Here is a 20,450-nt window from a genome sequence, read left to right on the forward strand (position 1 = left end):
ACTGCAGACCTTGGTTTTGCTATGCAGTGACATAACATGATATATGACTTCACTCTGAACTTCATAATTATATATATTGGATTTATTCTGACAAATATGAAGTTAATACAAATCTGACTGAAAGATTTTACTTCATTTTTTTTAAGACGATCAACCGACCGAAAGAACTTGTCACTTGGGGCATATTTTCTGTCATACACGTGAGCAGGTGCGAGCCGAAAAATTGTCGCACAGTCCCGCTGTAAACCTAAACAATGGCGGGGCAGGCCAAGTGTGCTTTTGTCTATATTATGTGTTTCTCTGTGTTAGCAAATGTATTAGGATTTAATCTCGACATTACGATTCCTGTCATTAAAAAAGGAACGAACAACAGTTATTTCGGATTTTCTGTGGCCCAGCACCAGGTCTTGGAGCCGCCGTCCAATCCGTTCGATCCAGACTCGACGCAGAGAAACGTTGTTGAGTCTGTGTAAGTATTTATATTTTTTATCCCACATTTTTCTTATTTATATATGATCTTTGTGGAAAAAAAGGCAATTGAATGGTCATATATGACTACCTTTTAATGATCGTAAATTCGTCAAAACAACAAAGATACTAGTAGTGAGACTGTTGATTGACATCTTTTAGCATCTTTACCGTAGATATGGTCATCGGTTGGGTTGAATTCGTTTAGGTACCCTAAAGATTGTATAGAATAATACTTCCATAATTCACATACCCGTAAGGTATTAAATTCTTAGTCTAGCATAATTAGACTTAAGAACCAGTCCCATTCTTAGGAGATTCAAACTGTGTAATATGTAAACCTGTCTTAACACTGTCACGGTGGTGGGTAGAACTGGGTAGAAGTTCAGGATATGGACGCGGGATTCCTTTTTGAAATTTAATCATCAAAACACGCGCGCGAGAATTAACACAATTTAAATATACCTGGTTTATGTGAAATTTTTATTAAAGGTTTTTAATGCTTGCATGTACTTTAAAAATATGAGAGGTGCAATTTTCTCTCAAATTATGGTCCATTTGAGTGACGCTTGTGTAGTTGTTGATTCCATTTTTATATGGAGTATCACCTTTAAACAGAAACAGATGCCAACAAAAACCTTATTTAGTAAATTATGTTATTACAACAAATTTATGTTTGTTGCATCAATTATTATTATTATTACATAATTACAAGACTTTTAATTCAGATATTATTATTGTTATTATTATTATTATTATTAACCAGGTATCAGTGGCATAGGATAAGCAGGGTGATTGCCAAAATGACAAAGGATTGTTCAGAGATATCATTTGGTGGGAGTGGCTCAATCACAAAACATATCTAATGTAAATACAGTAACAAGCAAGGCAGCAAGTTCTTTTTATTAATTGTTTTGGTTGTTTTGATGACCCCTGTTGATAAAATACTTTGTATCAGTACATTGCATGTCAAAAGCTAGTTATATTGTCCGGACCATTTCTTGTACATTGCCAGTGTAATTGACTTGTAATGTGTACTACACTCTGAAAACAAAATACACATTTGTAGCTTATGATACTGTGATCAGTATTGCTTATTTCCAGGTAATTATAATATTTGTTAATATTTATTTTAGAAATATCTTCATAAATTGTATGTTTGGCCTCTACTAGATAAAAGATTAATGAGCTTCTCATACTTGGTAAAATGTGATAAGAGGCCATTTTGGTTCAGGCCAGCAACAGATTAAAGTCTGCCTGTAAATAGTCTTGGAAACAAATACTTGTATACCTACCTCACCAAAACTAAACATTTTAAATTTGTGAATTGACAGTATAATTTGGTCAGTGGTAGAATGTTAGGTTCAAATTTCATGGCCTAATATGTTCAGCCCTTGTTCAGTATACTGTAATTATTGTAATGGAAACCCCCTCTTCTAGTATATGCCCCCCCTCCCTTTTTTTAAAACCAGTTTTTTTTTATCTTATCAAGGTGTATAGATCCGTATATATCCATTATTGTATGTCCCAATAATTAAAACAATACATGAGTAATCTAATGACTGTTAGAAAAATCAAAACAATTTAATATGTGAATCTTTTCAGTCAACCTATGATGTATATGGTATTCAATGCCTCCTCCCCCATTTCAGAAAATTCACCACCAGCAGGGCATATATTAGAATAACTATATTAGTCCTTTTTATGACCACAGTGTAATCTTCTGGGATAACTTATCTTCCCTGTAACTAAATTTAGTAAATTAGGTATCAATCTGCTTTTTTTCATATTTCATGGCAACCAGGCATCACATTTGTGATGTATTTACTGATGCATTTAGGTTTGTACAGTGTGCAGTAATGTCTGGGCCTATCATTTATATTGTTACAGTGTGAAGTAATGTCTGGGCCTATCATTTATGTTGGTACAATGCACAATAATGTCTGGTTCTATCATTTATGTTGGTACAGTGCACAATAATGTCTGGTTCTATCATTTATGTTGGTACAGTGTGCAGTAATGTCTGGGCCTATCATTTATGTTGGTACAGTGTGCAGTAATGTCTGGGCCTATCATTTATGTTAGTACAGTGCACAGTAATATCAGGGTCTATCATTTATGTTGGTACAGTGCACAGTAATGTCTGGGTCTATCATTTATGTTGGTACAGTGTGCAGTAATGTCTGGGCCTATCATTTATTTTGGTACAGTGTGCAGTAATGTCTGGGCCTATCATTTATGTTGGTACAGTGTGCAGTAATGTCTGGGCCTATCATTTATGTTGGTACAGTGTGCAGTAATGTCTGGGCCTAACATTTTTGGTGTGGTTTTTGAAGGCTTTAACAGCACAACTGTTCACTGGTACATGTACGAGTTGTATTTCTGCTTGTAAAATTCTTGATTTATTGATAATCACATCAGAGCTTTTGCAGGGTAAACAGTGCTCTGAATGATATTTCTTGTGGAGGAGTGGAGTTCTTCACAGAATAAGGTCATTTTTGAGAAACAGTGTTTTCGGAGACATTTTCAGAGATATTTGTTCATGTGTTGTTGTAATACATGTTTTGAGATAACACATTGTCATAGACAGCAGGAATAAAAATGAGATTAATAGTAAAAGATAATTGTTTATGGAGAAAAGCTGTTTTAATGTGTAATAGAGGCAGATAGACTTTCTTCTGTCATGGAATTTGCGTTATTATTTGTCTATTACGGTCCATTTCTGGTTATAGCCAAATAATTAGATTATTTCAAAGAAAGTGTTGGGTATTGCTAGCAGTGTTGTATTCCAATACATATCACAATGATTTTTCTTCGATATGCTGTGTATCATGATAGTATTGCATTCATAAATAAACTGAAAACTGTACCAGTGACTTTGTTTGAAAACATTCATTGGTTGTGTTATTGCATACATTCATTGTATGATATCCTAAATTACATGAGCAAATGAAAGTGAAATTTTGTTCATTTCTTTTTGTTATAGTTTTAAATGTTTGTAATTATGCACTATAATGATCTAAAAATATGTTATCCTGTTCTTTTGGAATATATGTGCCATGCCTGACAGTAAATGAGGAGGATGCCTATATTTAAGACCCCTCCATTAAACTATCTTTTTCTCTCAGAATGCACTTCTAGGTACATGTACTTCACAGTTCTAATTTGTTGATTTGGTCCACTTTCAACAAATTTAGAAAAATACATGTGTATTGTTGTTATTCTTTATAAAACATGTTTTTTTATCATCTGACCTTCAATATATTGTTGGTAAGATTGGACAGTTCAGTCTGTATTATGGGGTTAGGATACAGATGCAAGAAATACTTGGAAGAAATATTTGTTGGAATGAATCAAAACATTAACAGGATATTATTGGAAAAATGACTTCAAGAATTAATAATTGCAACATGTACATGTATTTTGTGATAGTCTATTTTCTTTGGATTTAAAAATTTCTGTGTATCAGTTAATAAGTTCATTTGTACCCATTTTGTAAGCAGCCATGTTGTTAAGCTTCTTTCAAAGGGGTAGATGGATCAGGTATCGTTAATATTTGGACATTTTATAATGTTTAGCTTATGTTTAAATCTGTGCTGTACCAATAGTTGTGCCTGTATCATGATACACTGTCACCAGAATGAATATTATGAATTGTCAATGCATTGACAATATTTAATCACCTCAATTCCAAGAAGGCGAAAACTGTCCAATAGAGGACAAACTTTGAGTCATTGAAGACATAAGGTAGGGGTGCATGTCTTTTTCTGTCTTGCAGGAAATTTGAAAAATGTAGCAAAATTATATTTTATTGGGGATGTACTGGTGATCCGAATACTCTTGTATGAATTTGTATCCATTTACAGAGTTATGTATGGTAATTTGAGTCATTGTGCACAACAATAATCAGATTATTGACTAGTCTGGCCACTTCACAGGTTAATTACCTCCCCCCCCCCACTAAGTGCTGTAATGATTCTCAAGTCAATAAAAGAAGAATGAATGTGTGTTCTTTATTTGTTTAGGGTTTACGCGGGATTAAACATCAGCCATAGCGTAAATGAAAGGCATAATATGAATTCTAAATTATATTGACAAACAAGATTGTTATCAAATTACATATATCTTAAACAGGGATATTGGTTGGAAATAAATTACTCTGTAGTTACATGATATACATTTACAGCCAACCATTATTTGGTATTGAAAATACACTGATCCACTGCAGGCATTAATAAAGTCCACTAATGTGTTTGTATTTATGAGTAGTGACTGAGGATGGGCAAGTCACCTTTTCAAGTTGCCCACACAGTTGAATGAGTTGGCATGTTACGTAGATATAGTATTATGTAAAGTGTAAGATGAGTCAAATTGATACAAAATACAATTTGAACTCGGTACTTTGTGTAAAGTACTTTGTGTGAAGTACTTTGTGTGACAAGTAGCCAACTAAAATTTGTTTTGCCCAATTTCTGCTTTTCTTCTTATATGGGGCCATCTTTTCACATACATGTATAACTCAGTACCGAGATACTGCTGGGAAAAAAGAAGATGAAGCAGAAGACTTATTATTGTCATTTTTATTATTATTAGTATTAATAGTATAAGAGGGTAAAATACTTACTAGTACATGTTTATGGGTCAGTGAAGCCAGATTTTATTTATAGAAAAAGAAATGCAAAATGAGTTAGGCATTTCCTATCATAAAATACGAGTACATGTATGTTGTGATACCCTCTATTGTCAGTCCATATATCTGTCCATTACCAAATCTCCTGAACTGGTGGAAATCCATTACAAAGTAACCAAGTTGGGGGTTTGCCAAGATGAGATAGAAAGGTACTTGTATTTTCAGGTTTATAATGGTGCCAGTTGGAAGGGGACAGAGTACTGTTTTATTTTAAAGGACGGATTTAGCAGATTAATTACCCCAAAAATACACAAGTCAACAAACTCGAATATTAAGCACTATCAAAAACTTGATTCCGCTTTCAGTAATAAGTATGGAATATAATGTCATAAAAATATAATTCAGAAATATAATTCAGATCTTTGGAAGTGAAGGTATTTTATTGGTTTATGCCAGATCAAATGATTCTAAGACTCAGTATGCCTTGGCAGATGAATCTTGGGTTCAATTTATGCAGTTATCCACAGCTAGTTTAAAAAAAGTCCAGGATTGCTTTTTTGGGAAAAGTTGCAGTCCCAGTTATAAAATTAGGAGTCCCAATAACAATGATTTTTTTTTTTACCAAGCAGTAATTCAGAACATTATGTGTTATTATTGTCACCAATGTGTGTCATCAGATTTCTCTTTCATTGTGAGATATTTAGTATGTTAATAAACAATAGAAAAATTAAGGCAGTTGGTAACTGTTCTAATTATCGTTATGATGTTGCATTGTAGCCTCATTGTTTGGCCAGTGGGAATGATCTATTCCATGATCCATTCTGCTGATCTCAGCCTTGTTGGCTTTTAGTTTTCTTTATAAACACTAGATGCATCTATTGTACCTATCATGGTGATTTAGGCTTCATGGGGAACTAACATGTAGGATGAACAAATTAAGTTAGGGCTACACAGTTAATTGTTACCTTTTACTGGATGAATTCAAATTCAAAACTCCCTCTGATAACCATTTCTGTACCCCTTTATCAAGCTGGCAGACTTCACTAAAGACATCCTGATCTCGTATTTCTCTTGTGTTTCTGATACAGAAATTTGTGTTTCATATGTTAAACTAAAGTGTGAATATTTCCATAATGATTGGTATAGAAGTTTGTTTGTTAACATGCAAATGATTACTGCATCTCTGATCAGACTCGCACTCATGCTCAATTTCAACCACTGCAGCAAACTATACATGAAATTAATATGCAAAAGTGTACTAGGCCTGGTAAAGATTTTAATAGTTTCAGTATAAAATCTATATTTCCTATAAAATAATACAAGTGACACTCGATTTATGCCAATTTGATTTAATGGTATCATTTTAGTGACATAGTTTGCATCAGTGTGCTTGTTTTTACACCATTGCTGGCATCATGTGCTGCAATGTGTGTACAGCTGCATTTCAATTACTTTTTGTTTATGCCAATTTTGATTTACATCATAACTTCTGGAACATATTTTCAGCATCAATCAGGCATTGCCTATAAAGAAGTTACTGTTGTCTGTTAGAGTCACATGATCTTCTACATCTTTCAACATCTTAAGTTCCATCATTCATTCCATTAATCTGAGATCTACCATTATATTGCAGAATCTAAGAACTGTAAATTGACCTTTGATTATTTTACACAAACACACGTACCTTTTTCCCCTACAATGTAGGCCAGAGATGGACCTGAGCAACAAAAGGACATATGTCCATACAGTGGTGTGGGGTGAGTTTTGCTGTAAAGATTCAGCTTTGTTTTAGACCGCAGAAGCAGGAAATTGTAATGATGATTGTTATCAGTGTGAGGATTGTTATCAGTGTGACTATTTAAAATACTAGCAAATGTGACTGCTTACAATATTAGAAAATGTGACTATTCAAAAGACTATAAAATGTGACTATTTAAAAGACTAGAAATGTGAATATTTAAAATACTAGAAAATGTGACTACTTTAAAGGCTACAAAATGTGACTATTTAAAAGACCCCAAAATATGACTAAAGACTAGAAAATATGACTGTTTAAAAGACTACAAAATGTGACTATTTAAAAGACTACAAAATGTGACTGTATAAAAGGCAGGAAATGTAACTATTTAACATGCTAGAAAATGTGGCTCTTTAAAGACTAGTAAAACTGGAAACAGTTGAATCACATCAGTTGTCCCAACAACACATCTACTAAAAATTTCCGTCTGCCAGTCTTTTGACAATCATGCTCATATGAAGCAGTTTGCAAAAACTATAAAGGCTTTCCAATAGATGTTTCCTGGTATGGTCACTGGCAGACAATATTCTGCCCTTTTTATCAGGACAATGGGCAACCTGTCAGTTTCTCCTATATAGACCACCAAATCTGGCCATTTTGAACAATGCACACTAACCAAAATCAACTTAAAAATGGCATATATAGATACTAACAAAAGCCTGTATTGTGTTCTGTTTATTTGTGTATTTTTTGTAACAGTATGAGATTCACAGAATTTATTTCAACTTCCAAACACCAAATAAACTCAGCAGTAAATCTGCCAGCATATTACAAATATGGCTGCTGATGACATCATTTGGAACAATCTTTACAGTAGCATAGGAAGAAATTCCACTCCCCCATCCTCACAAGACTTAATTATGGGACCCTTCCAAAAAATAAAGTTGTTTGATGGTAATGTTCAGCTCATATTGTGTTGCTCCTGTGGATGCTGCACTACTGATACAATTGAATTGTCTCAAAGAGTGGTAGTATAACAAATTTCAATAGGGAAATATGTAAAGTGTACAAATGTGAGTTATGTTGGAAGAAACGAAGCCGATGTATGTAGGGAATTTGGTGAGAATCATTTGCTTAAGATGGAACTAGGGAGGAAAAACGGTCTGATCGATATATGCTCACCCAACACTGCAGAAACCACAGGATACAGAAAAGCTGGCATTTTTTAAATTCAGTTTATAGGAAATTTGATCCTTGGACAGAAATGTCCTAGGAATGACCTGAATGAATTGTGGAAAATTTTGTTTGGATATCCTGAAGATTAGTTCATGAAACTGTTCAGACAGTCGAAACAGTAAATAGACTGATGACTATACAGATAATAGGGGGTCCAATAAATGATTTTCCGTTTGCAAAGGTTTTCAAGAAATGTAGAGATAAGAAACAGAGAAGAATATTTACTGCCTGTGCAAACTGAATTTACTGTACAGAAAACTATTTTATTGTGATGCAAAGCCATTTAATGTTTGTTTTAAATAAGCCCCGGATATCACCTATCAGCTGTCATTTGCCACCACCACCCCTTAATTCCCCCTGTCTAGAGATAGAGGGGAGTAGACCTTACACTCATAAGAAATATTTTGGCAGCATATATGTATTTCAGTATTATATTTAGGACTTATAACTAACTTAAATTGGGGCCCAACAGACTGTTCCAAAATAATATAGCATAATCATTCCAGCACAAGTGAGATATGAATCTTCCAAAGCCTCTGTAATAGTGTGAGTAAGTGTCTTACTCATTTTGAAGAGAGGCAAGACATCTGGTGTGGAAGATGTGATTGCTATAAGACATTTTTCTCCCTCTTGTCTCTAAACAATGGCAAAGATCTTTTGCTTTGCACATTTATTCCTGTGCTATCTCCCTCATTTAGATTGTGGAAGACAGTTGTCAGAACCATTCCAAGAGCTAATGTGATATACATTATGGCCATTGGTAGATGTTTTTATTAGGGTTGGGTGTACTGTATGTACTCACTTATAAGATGAAGCAAACTGCAAACAACAAGAATCCTGGTTTGCCCTTGCATAATGCACCTGCATATCAGGGCCTATATTGTTTGTTCGACATATCGCTACTGACAAACTGCACAGACCCAGATCTACCAGTGCATTATGTGATGGCAGATCTGGGTCTGTGCAATTTGCAGTTGGACTGGAATTATAAGTGAGTAGATATGGCATGTCATGTACATTATTGTAAGTGCTACACCAGATTTTTTGGAATTCCTGTAGTTTGGCATTGTGATGACTTTCTTTACAGGCCTCTAAGTTTTGTCTGTTCAAGTTGATTTGTCAGCAGAGTATGAGGACCTTAGTTTTGTTTGAAAATAACACTTTCATCTGTTTATAATTATGTCATTACATGTTACATGTGTCTGACATCTTAGGCAAAGTGACGCAAAGTCATTAAATGATTCTTTTAAATTAGGCCTGCAGATCATCTATCAGCTGTCATTCGTTGTTGTTGCATACTGCCCCCACCCCCATCCCCATGATTCCCTTTGTATAGAGGTAAATGGCAGGGGGGTCCTCATCCTGGTAAGAAAATTGTAGATGTTTTTATTACGGTTGGGTACAGTGTGTCTACTCCCTTATAAGACAAAGCAAACTGCAAACAAAAAATAGAGATAAACAAACAGCATTATCCCTGAGCTTATCTTAGTTATCCTTTAATCTCCCCAGTTATACATACACCAAACATTGTAACATTATGGAAATTTTAAAATGAGTAGTGGCTGGAAATTTTTTTTACTTGATCAGAATTTCATTTGTCTCGAACTGCAGTTATATTCTTTAAAATAATATTGGGCCTTTTTGGTATAAAAAAATATGTACTTGTTCAGCAGAATTTTCAGCTGGTCCAAGGCTGATGAAGAAGAAAATTGTATACTAGTACAAGAGCATACCTTAGCCTACAATTGTGTCCTTTGTTTAACGTGAGGTCAGAATGTATCGTCCACAAAAATTTGTAAAAAATTCAACAAATATCACATGGAATAATTTAAATGTGAATTGGACTGCACAGTAGTTATATAATGACAGGGCTTTCCATTGGATTTTTAAAGTTGCATTTCGAATACTAAATGTTAATTGGACTGCATAGTAGTTATATAATGACAGGGCTTTCCAATGGATTTTTAAAGTTGCAGTTCGAATACTAAATGTTAATTTGAATGCACAGTAGTTATACATGATAGGGCTTTCCTTTGGAGTTTGGAAGTTGCAGTTCGAATACTAAATGTTAATTGGACTGCACAGTAGTTATATAATGACAGGGCTTTCCATTGGATTTTTAAAGTTGCAGTTTGAATACTAAATGTTAATTTGAATGCACAGTAGTTATACATGATAGGGCTTTCCTTTGGAGTTTGGAAGTTGCAGTTCGAATACTAAATGTTAATTGGACTGCACAGTAGTTATATAATGACAGGGCTTGACATTGGATTTTTAAAGTTGCATTTCGAATACTAAATGTTAATTGGACTGCATAGTAGTTATATAATGACAGGGCTTTCCATTGGATTTTTAAAGTTGCAGTTCGAATACTAAATGTTAATTGGACTGCATAGTAGTTATATAATGACAGGGCTTTCCATTGGATTTTTAAAGTTGCAGTTCGAATACTAAATGTTAATTTGAATGCACAGTAGTTATACATGATAGGGCTTTCCTTTGGAGTTTGGAAGTTGCAGTTCGAATACTAAATGTTAATTGGACTGCACAGTAGTTATATAATGACAGGGCTTTCCATTGGATTTTTAAAGTTGCAGTTCGAATACTAAATGTTAATTTGAATGCACAGTAGTTATACATGATAGGGCTTTCCTTTGGAGTTTGGAAGTTGCAGTTCGAATACTAAATGTTAATTGGACTGCACAGTAGTTATATAATGACAGGGCTTGACATTGGATTTTTAAAGTTGCATTTCGAATACTAAATGTTAATTGGACTGCACAGTAGTTATATAATGACAGGGATTTCCATTGGATTTTTAAAGTTGCAGTTCGAATACTAAATGTTAATTTGAATGCACAGTAGTTATACATGATAGGGCTTTCCTTTGGAGTTTGGAAGTTGCAGTTCGAATACTAAATGTTAATTGGACTGCACAGTAGTTATATAATGACAGGGCTTGACATTGGATTTTTAAAGTTGCAGTTCGAATACTAAATGTTAATTGGACTGCACAGTAGTTATATAATGACAGGGATTTCCATTGGATTTTTAAAGTTGCATTTCAAATACTAAATGTTAATTGGACTGCACAGTAGTTGTATAATGACAGGAGTTTCTATTGGACTTTTGAAGTTGCAGTTCAGGATTCCTTCCTTGGAAAAAGTTGCAGTTCTAGCCCTAAAGCTAGGGCACAATGAGGATACTTTCTTGTGATGCACTAATTTAGAACATTGTGTGTATTGCTGTGTCCTCAATATGTGTGTGTATATATATATATATATATATATATATATGCTCATTCATTGTGAAAATTGTGAAATACATGTATTATAATCTACAATTGAAAAATTAAGGCAGTTGATAACTATGATAATTATGATTTTGATGTTACAACTTTGACATTTTTCAGTGTCTTTCCAAGACACTAGAAGAAAAAACAAATAACAATATTCCATTCATTTTTCATTTCATATTTAAGCAACATGCCATACTACGTTCATTTTTGTCTTAAATTTAAAAACAAATTAGTCTTCAGCGGGTTTAGAATCATAATCCGTATGTTTTGGACCTGGTTTTCCTTGGGTTGCCTTTGCATTTCTCCTTCCACAGTTGCAACACCCTGCGGGTTGACAAGTCTATTTAAGGAGTTCAAAATAGAATATGTTGAGAAGTTCAGAATATAATTAAGTAAAAAATAATGTTATTTCTGTTTAAAATGCCAGAAAGAGAAACACTTTTTAAAAAAAAAAAGTCAGTAATGGCCATGTCTTTCTCATTGTTGGCTGGTAAGTTTCTTACAAAATGCTGTTCAACTATTTCCTGTCATTTAACATATGACAAGACAAACAAAACTTTAAACATCCCATTGCTTCATGAATAATTAACCATACCAGCTGGTAGCCTTTGACAGTCAAAAGCTAATGGCTGTTGAGATATCAATTTTGACCCTTGAGATTTTCTGTTTTTTAGATTTTGGGGTTTGGGTAAAATGACTTCAGTTTTGATATCTGTTGAGAACTCTGCTTCACTATCTCTCATTACAGTCCCTTAAACTTCTTTTGATAGCTTGCTTGTAGCAGTGAAATGGATTAAATAAAATAGTATTTTGCTGACAAAAAGAACCAAACTTCTATTCTGAAGACTGAGCTTTCGGAATTTTCATGCATCCAGAATTGATGTACGCCTATTATTATACATATTTCACTGTCCAGAGAACCTTGTATGATATGCATTGAAGCCCATGATAATGAAAAATATGGTGCCATTTAATAGATTAAAAAAAAAAAGTCACATCATATTTTGAGGTTTAAAACAAATTTCAACGGCATAGCTTCATTTTGTTTTTGTTGGCACCCCCATAGCTGGTTAGAACTTGAGTTGTCACATTGTTTTTTTTTCTTCTAAATGTAAAGGTATGGTATAAAACATAAACTATACCATTACATTTAGAAGGAAAAAAACAATGAGTTGTCACATTGTTTTTTTTTCTAAATGTAAAGGTATGGTATATGTTTTATTGTTTTTTATATTTATTTTCTTTTCCTCCCTCTTTGTGTTTCTGTATTTAAGAACAGATTTGTATATGGTTAATTTTGTTTTGGTTTTTCATACAGTTCTTCCTTATCAAGTTTCACACATGTGTTTCATACTTACTGATGTTAATTGCCAAAGAACAGCAAAAACTTGCATAAAAAATGGCAAACATCAGAGAAAAACACTGTGGGAGATCCTGTTATCACTCAGTCTTGGAATGTTTAAAGTTGTAGCATAGTATTTACACCAAGGGATGGATGCCCGAATTTCAGATAAAAAGCTCCAGTTAAAGTGAAGCTGACAAAACTCTGTTAATAGATACTAGCTCATGACATGCGTGCAGCAGTGTTGTAAGGTTGTGAGGTGTGTGTGTGAGACACTTTGCCATCCAAAGTGCATGTATTTTGAATTGAGTAAAAATTAATTTTAAAAAAAGATTTAATTTGCTAGACCTGGCTTATAGTTTGTTGTTTGGCTTTGTTTCCTCCATAGAATATGGATTTTAACAGAACAATGTTAGTTATTTATTGTTCCTGTATTAACTAAAAGATAGATCAATTAAAAGTTAAAAGGTTATTCTATAATATATTAATTATGCCATTTTTTTAATTATAAGAACTGTGATTAATTCTATATATACATGTAATTAGTATCATGATTTATTTGAAAAATTCTTTTCTCTTGGAGCTAAATGCTCTTTCAGTCATTAATAGGATAGTTTACTATTTGATTAACAGATATTTTTTAAAAGTCTTGCTGTACACATCAGAGATTTGATTTGTTTGATTCATTTACCATGTTAGCATCATAGATCTAATTTTTATTTTATAAGTTTTGATTCTCTGTTTCTGGTGAAACAAATGTCATTTATTTTTGTACTGGTATGTTAGAAATTTATGCAGTAAAGATACATTTATATTTATAATAATGGTACAGTTTAATGATGATAAAGTTAATTTATAATATTGGTACAGTTTAATGATGATAAAGTTAATTTATAATACTGGTACAGTTTAATGATGATGAAGTTAATTTATAATATTGGTACAGTTTAATGATGATAAAGTTAATTTTTAATATTGGTACAGTTTAATGATGATAAAGTTAATTTATAATATTGGTACAGTTTAATGATGATAAAGTTAATTTATAATATTGGTACAGTTTAATGATGATAAAGTTAATTTATAATACTGGTACAGTTTGATGATGATAAAGTTAATATATAATACTGGTACAGTTTAATGATGATAAAGTTAAAGTCATTCATTTGTTATACTGTGGTATGTACCTGTATATGTCACAATACACAGCCAAATAAAATGGATACAGTGTACTAATCACAAAATTAGTAGAGGGTAGACTAGTCTAATGTGCTCACTGTCAGCATGGGTTTGCATCTTGGCTCAGCTAATGTGGGTATATTAGAAAGCTTGCCCTTGGGTCAGTGGTTCTTCCTCTGCCACGTATTCTTGATGCCATGTATAGTCAATTATGGCTTTAAAACCCCACCAAACCAGACTAAATCAACCAAAATTTGTTGAACTTTACCTTTTGCCAATTGATGGGGTTGAGGGCAAGAAAAATTCTTTCAAGTTTGATCTAAATCAAATCCCCACAATTTCCAAATTAAAAGAATATCAGAAGCCTGTCTTCATTGAAGATTGCAGTGAAGACAGTGACCTGCATTTCATCCAACAGGAGGAATTCATTATAGCATAGTTACTGACATCTGCTTCCCACATAGTACACAAAAACCTTGTATTATAACAGAACACATCAAACTAATTGATTATGGTAATGGCTCTTGTGTATTGGCTTTATTGTACATTGGGGAGGGGGTAAATTAGCATCTTTACTACTGTTTGGATATGCTTGATCATCAAAATGGATGTGTAGATACATGTATGACAACTACCCCACCTACTTGCACTACCTTAAGTGACTGCTGTAAATAACCTAAAATATTACCAGCCACATTATTTAGAGGAAAATACTAACATTAATATTAGTTTACTTTTTAAAAGGCCTGGGGACAGTTTATTTAAGATGTAATTAATTAAATTACAATTACTTTGGAAAAGTTTGAATATTGTTTTAAATTAGTTTTTACTTTCGTAAATTATATTTTGAATACCTATGTTTACATTTTTAAGTACACGCAAATTCGCATATTTCTATGTATCACAGGTTTAAAGTGTGATGGTAATACAGTCTGTACTGGTATGCCAAAAATTAAAGTTACAATTTACATACTAATACTATTTGTAGTAACAAATAGACATTTTAAATACTGTTTGAACTGCCATTTGTACTTGCTTATATGTGTGTGTGTGTGTGTGTGTGTGATTTGGATGTTTAACATAGCTTTAAAAAAATTCAGTCACATTGCTATGATGTCTGCAGTGTGACAGTTTATAGTAATGTCTATCACTGGGGCATGACATGCCTCAGATATGTAGCATCATGTCCCACCCAGTCACATTATCCTGACACCAGGCCGACCCGTCCTAACACTAAACTCTTAATGCCTAGTGCCTAGCGAGGCTGCTGTTAGTATCATTTTTATAAGTGTTTGGTATGACTCAGCTGGGTTTCAAACCCGTGATCTCCCGCATCCGAAGCAGATGCTCTAATCACTAGATCACCAGAGACTTGCTTATAAGTCAGGTCTAACTGCAAACTGTATAGACCCTAATATGCCATAGCATACTGTGCACACAGATCAGGGTCTATGTTATTTGTCCTAATGATTACTCCACACAAGCAAACTTCATAGACCCAGATTTACTGGTGCATTATGTGACTGCAGATCTTGGTCTGGGCATTTTGCAGTGGGACTCTACCTGGAAGCAAGTACATATCAACTTAATTCATTCATAGGAGCTCTTTAGTAGAGCTAGTTGGATATCATCCATGCAGCAATGCATTGTTATGTTCACATGGACAATAGTGCATCAAGCTACAGACTCAAAATTTTTTATACTGGACAGTAATAGAATGAAAAACTAGATGATTTGTACTATCCAAAAATAAACATTTTCTTGTAGACCTTCTATATCTTTGAATGAAGTAGACAAAAAGTACCCTAATAATAAAATAATGCCTTAATTGATTTCTGTTCCAGTTTATCTTTTTGCTTGATTGTTACTGTTCGTTTATGTCAGAATCACTTTGTAAATTGTAACAAAGGTATTCAGGAGTATTGTGTGTGTTTATTTAGCCTGGTAACATTGGAACAAATTTCAATGTTGGTTTGAAAATTTACAAGTCAAACTGCCGTGACCTAGATTTGCCATCTAGTATATGCAGTTTGTTAGAAATGTGTGTGTGTATGTGTGATTTGGATTTTTAATGTAGCTTTAACAATTCTTCAGTCATATCGCTGTGATGTCTGCGGTGGGACAGTTTATTGTGATGTCTAGCACTGGGGCATAATGCCACAGACATGTAGCATCATGTCCCACCCAGTCACATTATCCTGACACCAGGCCGACCAGTCCTAACACTAACCTCTTAATTCTCAGCACCTAGCAAGATAGCTGTAAGTACCATTTTTATCAATCTTTGGTATGATTCAGCCGGGGACCAAACCAGCAACCTCCCGCATCAGGCAGTCGCTGTAACCACTAGGTCACGAGAGTGGTCATTTGTTAGAAGTAATCAGTAGAGCAAACAGCATTGACCCTGACCTGCCATCATATTATGCAGATTGCAGATTAGGGTCCATTTTGTTTGTAGTTACATTCAACTTATAAGCATGTGTAGCTGGTATTTTAAAATGTGTACAGATTCATCTTTATATCACTTTTGCATTTTTCATCAATTTTCATGAAATAGATATGTAGATGAGGTATTCTCTGCTGTTCTGTTGAATTGGGGATGGTAAGTTAATGACACTGACTCCCGACAAAGAGATGTGGTTTTCTGCATGATATTCTTGATCACCTGCTTGTAAATGGTTTGCATTTGAGACAGGAATGACACCGGTGCATTTTGGCCCAAAAGGACAAAAGTCAACTTTGGGGTCAGAGGTCAAGGTCACAGACTGGAAAACGGACAGATGGAAAACCATGACTAACTTTTGTTGATCACTTGCATTTGTGACAAGAAAGGCACATATCTAACTTTGAGGTTAGAAGTCAGGGTCACAGACAGAAATGGACAAAAGGTTTATGCAAAATAACTTGACTTTTGTGTCTTTTATCTTGATCAAATTTTGTGGATGCTTTCATTTAAGACAGGGAATACACTTATTGATTTCAAACTTGAAAAATAACAGTGAAAAAGTTATATTATTACAATACTATTTACCACTGGGTGGGTCTATAATGTACTGTTTATGGTACTTTACTTCACTTTAGTTTAGGTCATTGTCATTGAGAATCAAATTTAATGTGGTTTCACGTGCTTATAGACCCAATTGTCATGTTTTGTGATACAGATTTGTGAGAATTTAACTCTAGTTAAAGGTGGACTCAACTATCAGATCAGATCACTTTTGGCTGATGTGAACAGGTTTATAAAAACAGAGCAATTTACCATTTGTTATGTGTATGTATTAAACCAATCACATGACAGTAATAAAGGCCAGGCCTAGACTGGAGAGATTCTACTTTTATGCCCCACCATTGCCCATCATTCTCTCCATTTCACGCTGTGTTGGGGCATTTATGTATCATGAACACATTTCTAGTTTATACGTACAAGGCTGTGTAATACATGCAAGGGGGGAATAACTGAGATTGGCTGAATACATGTTGTTTTTTTGGGGGCGCAATGCCATTTTTCAGCACATGATAGGCTTATTATACATGGTGGCCATGATAACCTAAAAACCTTGGAAAGAACTAGCTTATACTATATACTGCACAAATAAGCTTAGTTGAAGTTTCTTGAAAATGTTGAGAGTTCTGTACTGCAGTTTAGATGAAATACCATATATACTCACTAATAAGTCGAGACCGACAGCAAACAACATATATCCGTAGCATGATGCATTAGTAGATCAGGGTCTATGTTGTTTCTTCTGTTGATTACTCCTGGCAAAGTGCATGGACACAGATCTTCTGGTGCATTATGCTATAGCAGAGATTGGGTCTGTGCAGTTTGCAGTTTAACTTGTCTTATAAGGGAGTATATACAGTAATAGAAGCTAACTGGGTCAGAAAAAATCCTGGGATCCTACAGTATATAATGTTTTGTTATTTTGACTAGATTAATATCTAATACTTTGACCTTTATTGGATGAACGCAGAAAAGAGAAATGAGATCAGGATTGGGAGGGAATGACATTAATACTTTGCACTATTATTTTCATTATTTACCATATACAACCCAATAGCTTCCCAAACTCTCAATCATCGATGTCATGTATACTATACCTTCATTTTTAATATACATTTAATCTGCCCCAATTGAAGTGAAACTGGAAAACAAAATTTGTACTGCATATAATGCACATTGTAACTGGATTTTTGAGGTTGTGCAATAAAAAGGGGCAAAAACGTTGGTAAATACAACATATATATATATATATATATATATATATATATATATATATATATATATGGTTTACCTTTATTGTGGTTCTTCTTTTAGAAATGTACCTATCCCAAAAATGTGATTACACATGATTGTTTTTGTTTTACAAAAAATGAATCAATTACATAGAGCTCGTGCCAGGGACATGTATTGACAAAATATTTCATTTGAGCACATCCTTTGGCCACTACTCATATTGGTCTTTTGAATCCATGTTCACTTTTAAACAATGTAACAACAAGAGTTTTTCAGGGTTCTCTAAAAAAGCAAAATTGCAATGAACAAAAGAAGATGTATGGTATCATGTATCATAACTCTGCAGCCACATATGTTACTATTATCAAATTTCTAACAGGAATCAATGAATGCAGCAGAAAAAATTTTGTTGTAAGTTGAAGTGACTGCATCAGCTTCATTGATGCCATTTAGATTTCTCCAGGAGTGTTTCAATATCAGCCACTTTCCAGCCATACATTCCTATTGTACTACAAACGGATCACGTAATTTTTTTTTTCCTCTCCAAGTATTGCATTAACCTGATGTAAACAAACTTTTCAGCTGAAACGAGGAAAGAAGTAATGCATTTTTCACAAATCCAAGCAAGACAGTTAATTTTAAAATAATTCAAGCCACACACACACCCAAGAAATTAAATGGTCTGTCCCTAGCAGAGGCTTGATTTTAGTGAATGTAATATTAGATTTGTGATGATCAGCTGAGGCAAAAATGTACACTGTGTTAGTCTCAGGTACAAAAGAGAGAGGGAACGAGAGAGAGGTTAGTAGTTATGCCTCTACTACATGCATAATCATCAGTGATGTATTATACAAGGATATATCGGTGGTTTGATTTGGGTTACAGCTTGTTTCTGGCAACTAAACACTATTGATGGTACTGCCTGTAATGCAGATCTCTCTTGATGACCAAGTGGATGTTGTAAAGGTCTCCATACTTGACCAGTACCATATATCATTTATGGAACTAATCTTGTTAGCTAGGAACATTATTGTCAGTCGACATTTGTCTCTTTTCTCCAGCTAGGAACCAAAAAATATATACTTGGCAGGAAACATTTATGTTTAACTAAGACCATTATTGAATATATTTGTGCAATACCATGAAAATTATAACACTGTGCAATACCATGAAAATTATAACACTGTGCAAGCCGTGAATTTTCCAGCCAGGATCTTTTTTAAGTAGCAGGGCACATTATGATTTGGCAGATCTGGATCTTTGTTGTTTGCAGTTTGACCCAACTTATAAGTACATACAGTATGTACATAGGTTTTTGTTACTACTGGCAGTAGCTAGGGCTAAATAATGTGTCTTCCAGGCTTCAAGCTACAACAAAAATTGGGTCAGTTGGAGTAAGATTTTTTTAATAAAAGAAACATCTTTTGCCCACCTTTATTAACTGCCATTTGCATAGCCTTCCTTTATTTCTTCTGAAAAACTTTGTCAGTACATGTATTAGTCAACAGCACAATATTATTATATTGATAAGAACTCTCTGCATCATTTATTAAATAATTTGTGTTTGTCTGATACATATTTAAAGTTGGCCACAATAAGCAGATGGTATGCAAATGTAGCCATTATTTAATCAAATATCCTAGTCTATGTCCAGAGGGTGGTTCAGAATATTGGGTAGTAATGAGCATGATTTGTTGTACTCTAGCCTAGGAATGAAATGAAACTTAACCTGGACACAATATTCAGAAATAAGGAATCTGTTTTATATATACAAACCAAAAGCTGGGACATAGTGTCAATCCATCTGTTTTGTTATCATGTTATTTTTTGTTCAGGAAGTCAAGTTATCCACCATCAGCAGTTTCATTTTTATTATGGCTTGTACCTGGGTAAGGAACAACCATATTTATTTTGAGTCAGAAGTGCAGTGGTCAACTTTTCAGTGACCTGAAGAAGAATAATTGTTTCTGGACAATAACTTCTACTCTGTCTTTAGTTACCATTTTGTATGCGCTTGGTCACAGGAAAAACCCTATTGATCTCAGGATCAAATTGTTACGGTCAAGATCACAATAACTACAAGAAGAAAAATTAATTTTGCCTAATAGCTTTGTTCTGCCATTTTTTTTAGATGGCTTCACTTTTGGCAATGAAGAACCCAATTGATTTCAGGGTCTTTGTGTGTCCTTGCATGAGGCACTTAGCTCCCATTTCCTCTGTGTGATTTGCCAATAATATATTAAAAATGCAATTTTACATTCATACATGTACTTTTTTACAAGACAGATTGACTTTGACTTAATAGTTGGATACTTTAAAATT

General features: G+C 33.8%; 1 protein-coding gene across 2 annotated transcripts in view; it reads left to right on the forward strand.

Moving 5' to 3' along the window:
• Nucleotides 1-6: 6 nt before the first annotated feature.
• The window catches only part of LOC149779581 (integrin alpha-PS1-like), a 169,138-nt gene continuing 148,694 nt past the window's right edge, over nt 7-20,450 (forward strand). Inside the window, exon 1 of one of the 2 annotated variants that reach the window (XM_089940326.1) lies at nt 7-469. In XM_089940326.1, the coding sequence (XP_089796452.1) occupies nt 255-469 (215 nt within the window). In that variant the 5' untranslated portion in view covers nt 7-254. The remainder of the gene's footprint in view (nt 470-20,450) is intronic. The other variant, XM_089940327.1, reaches the window with a different exon arrangement.

This window comes from Sinohyriopsis cumingii, chromosome 17 (assembly GCF_028554795.1).
Source record: "Sinohyriopsis cumingii isolate HCF-2022 chromosome 17, ASM2855479v2, whole genome shotgun sequence".
NCBI lineage: Eukaryota > Metazoa > Mollusca > Bivalvia > Unionida > Unionidae > Sinohyriopsis > Sinohyriopsis cumingii.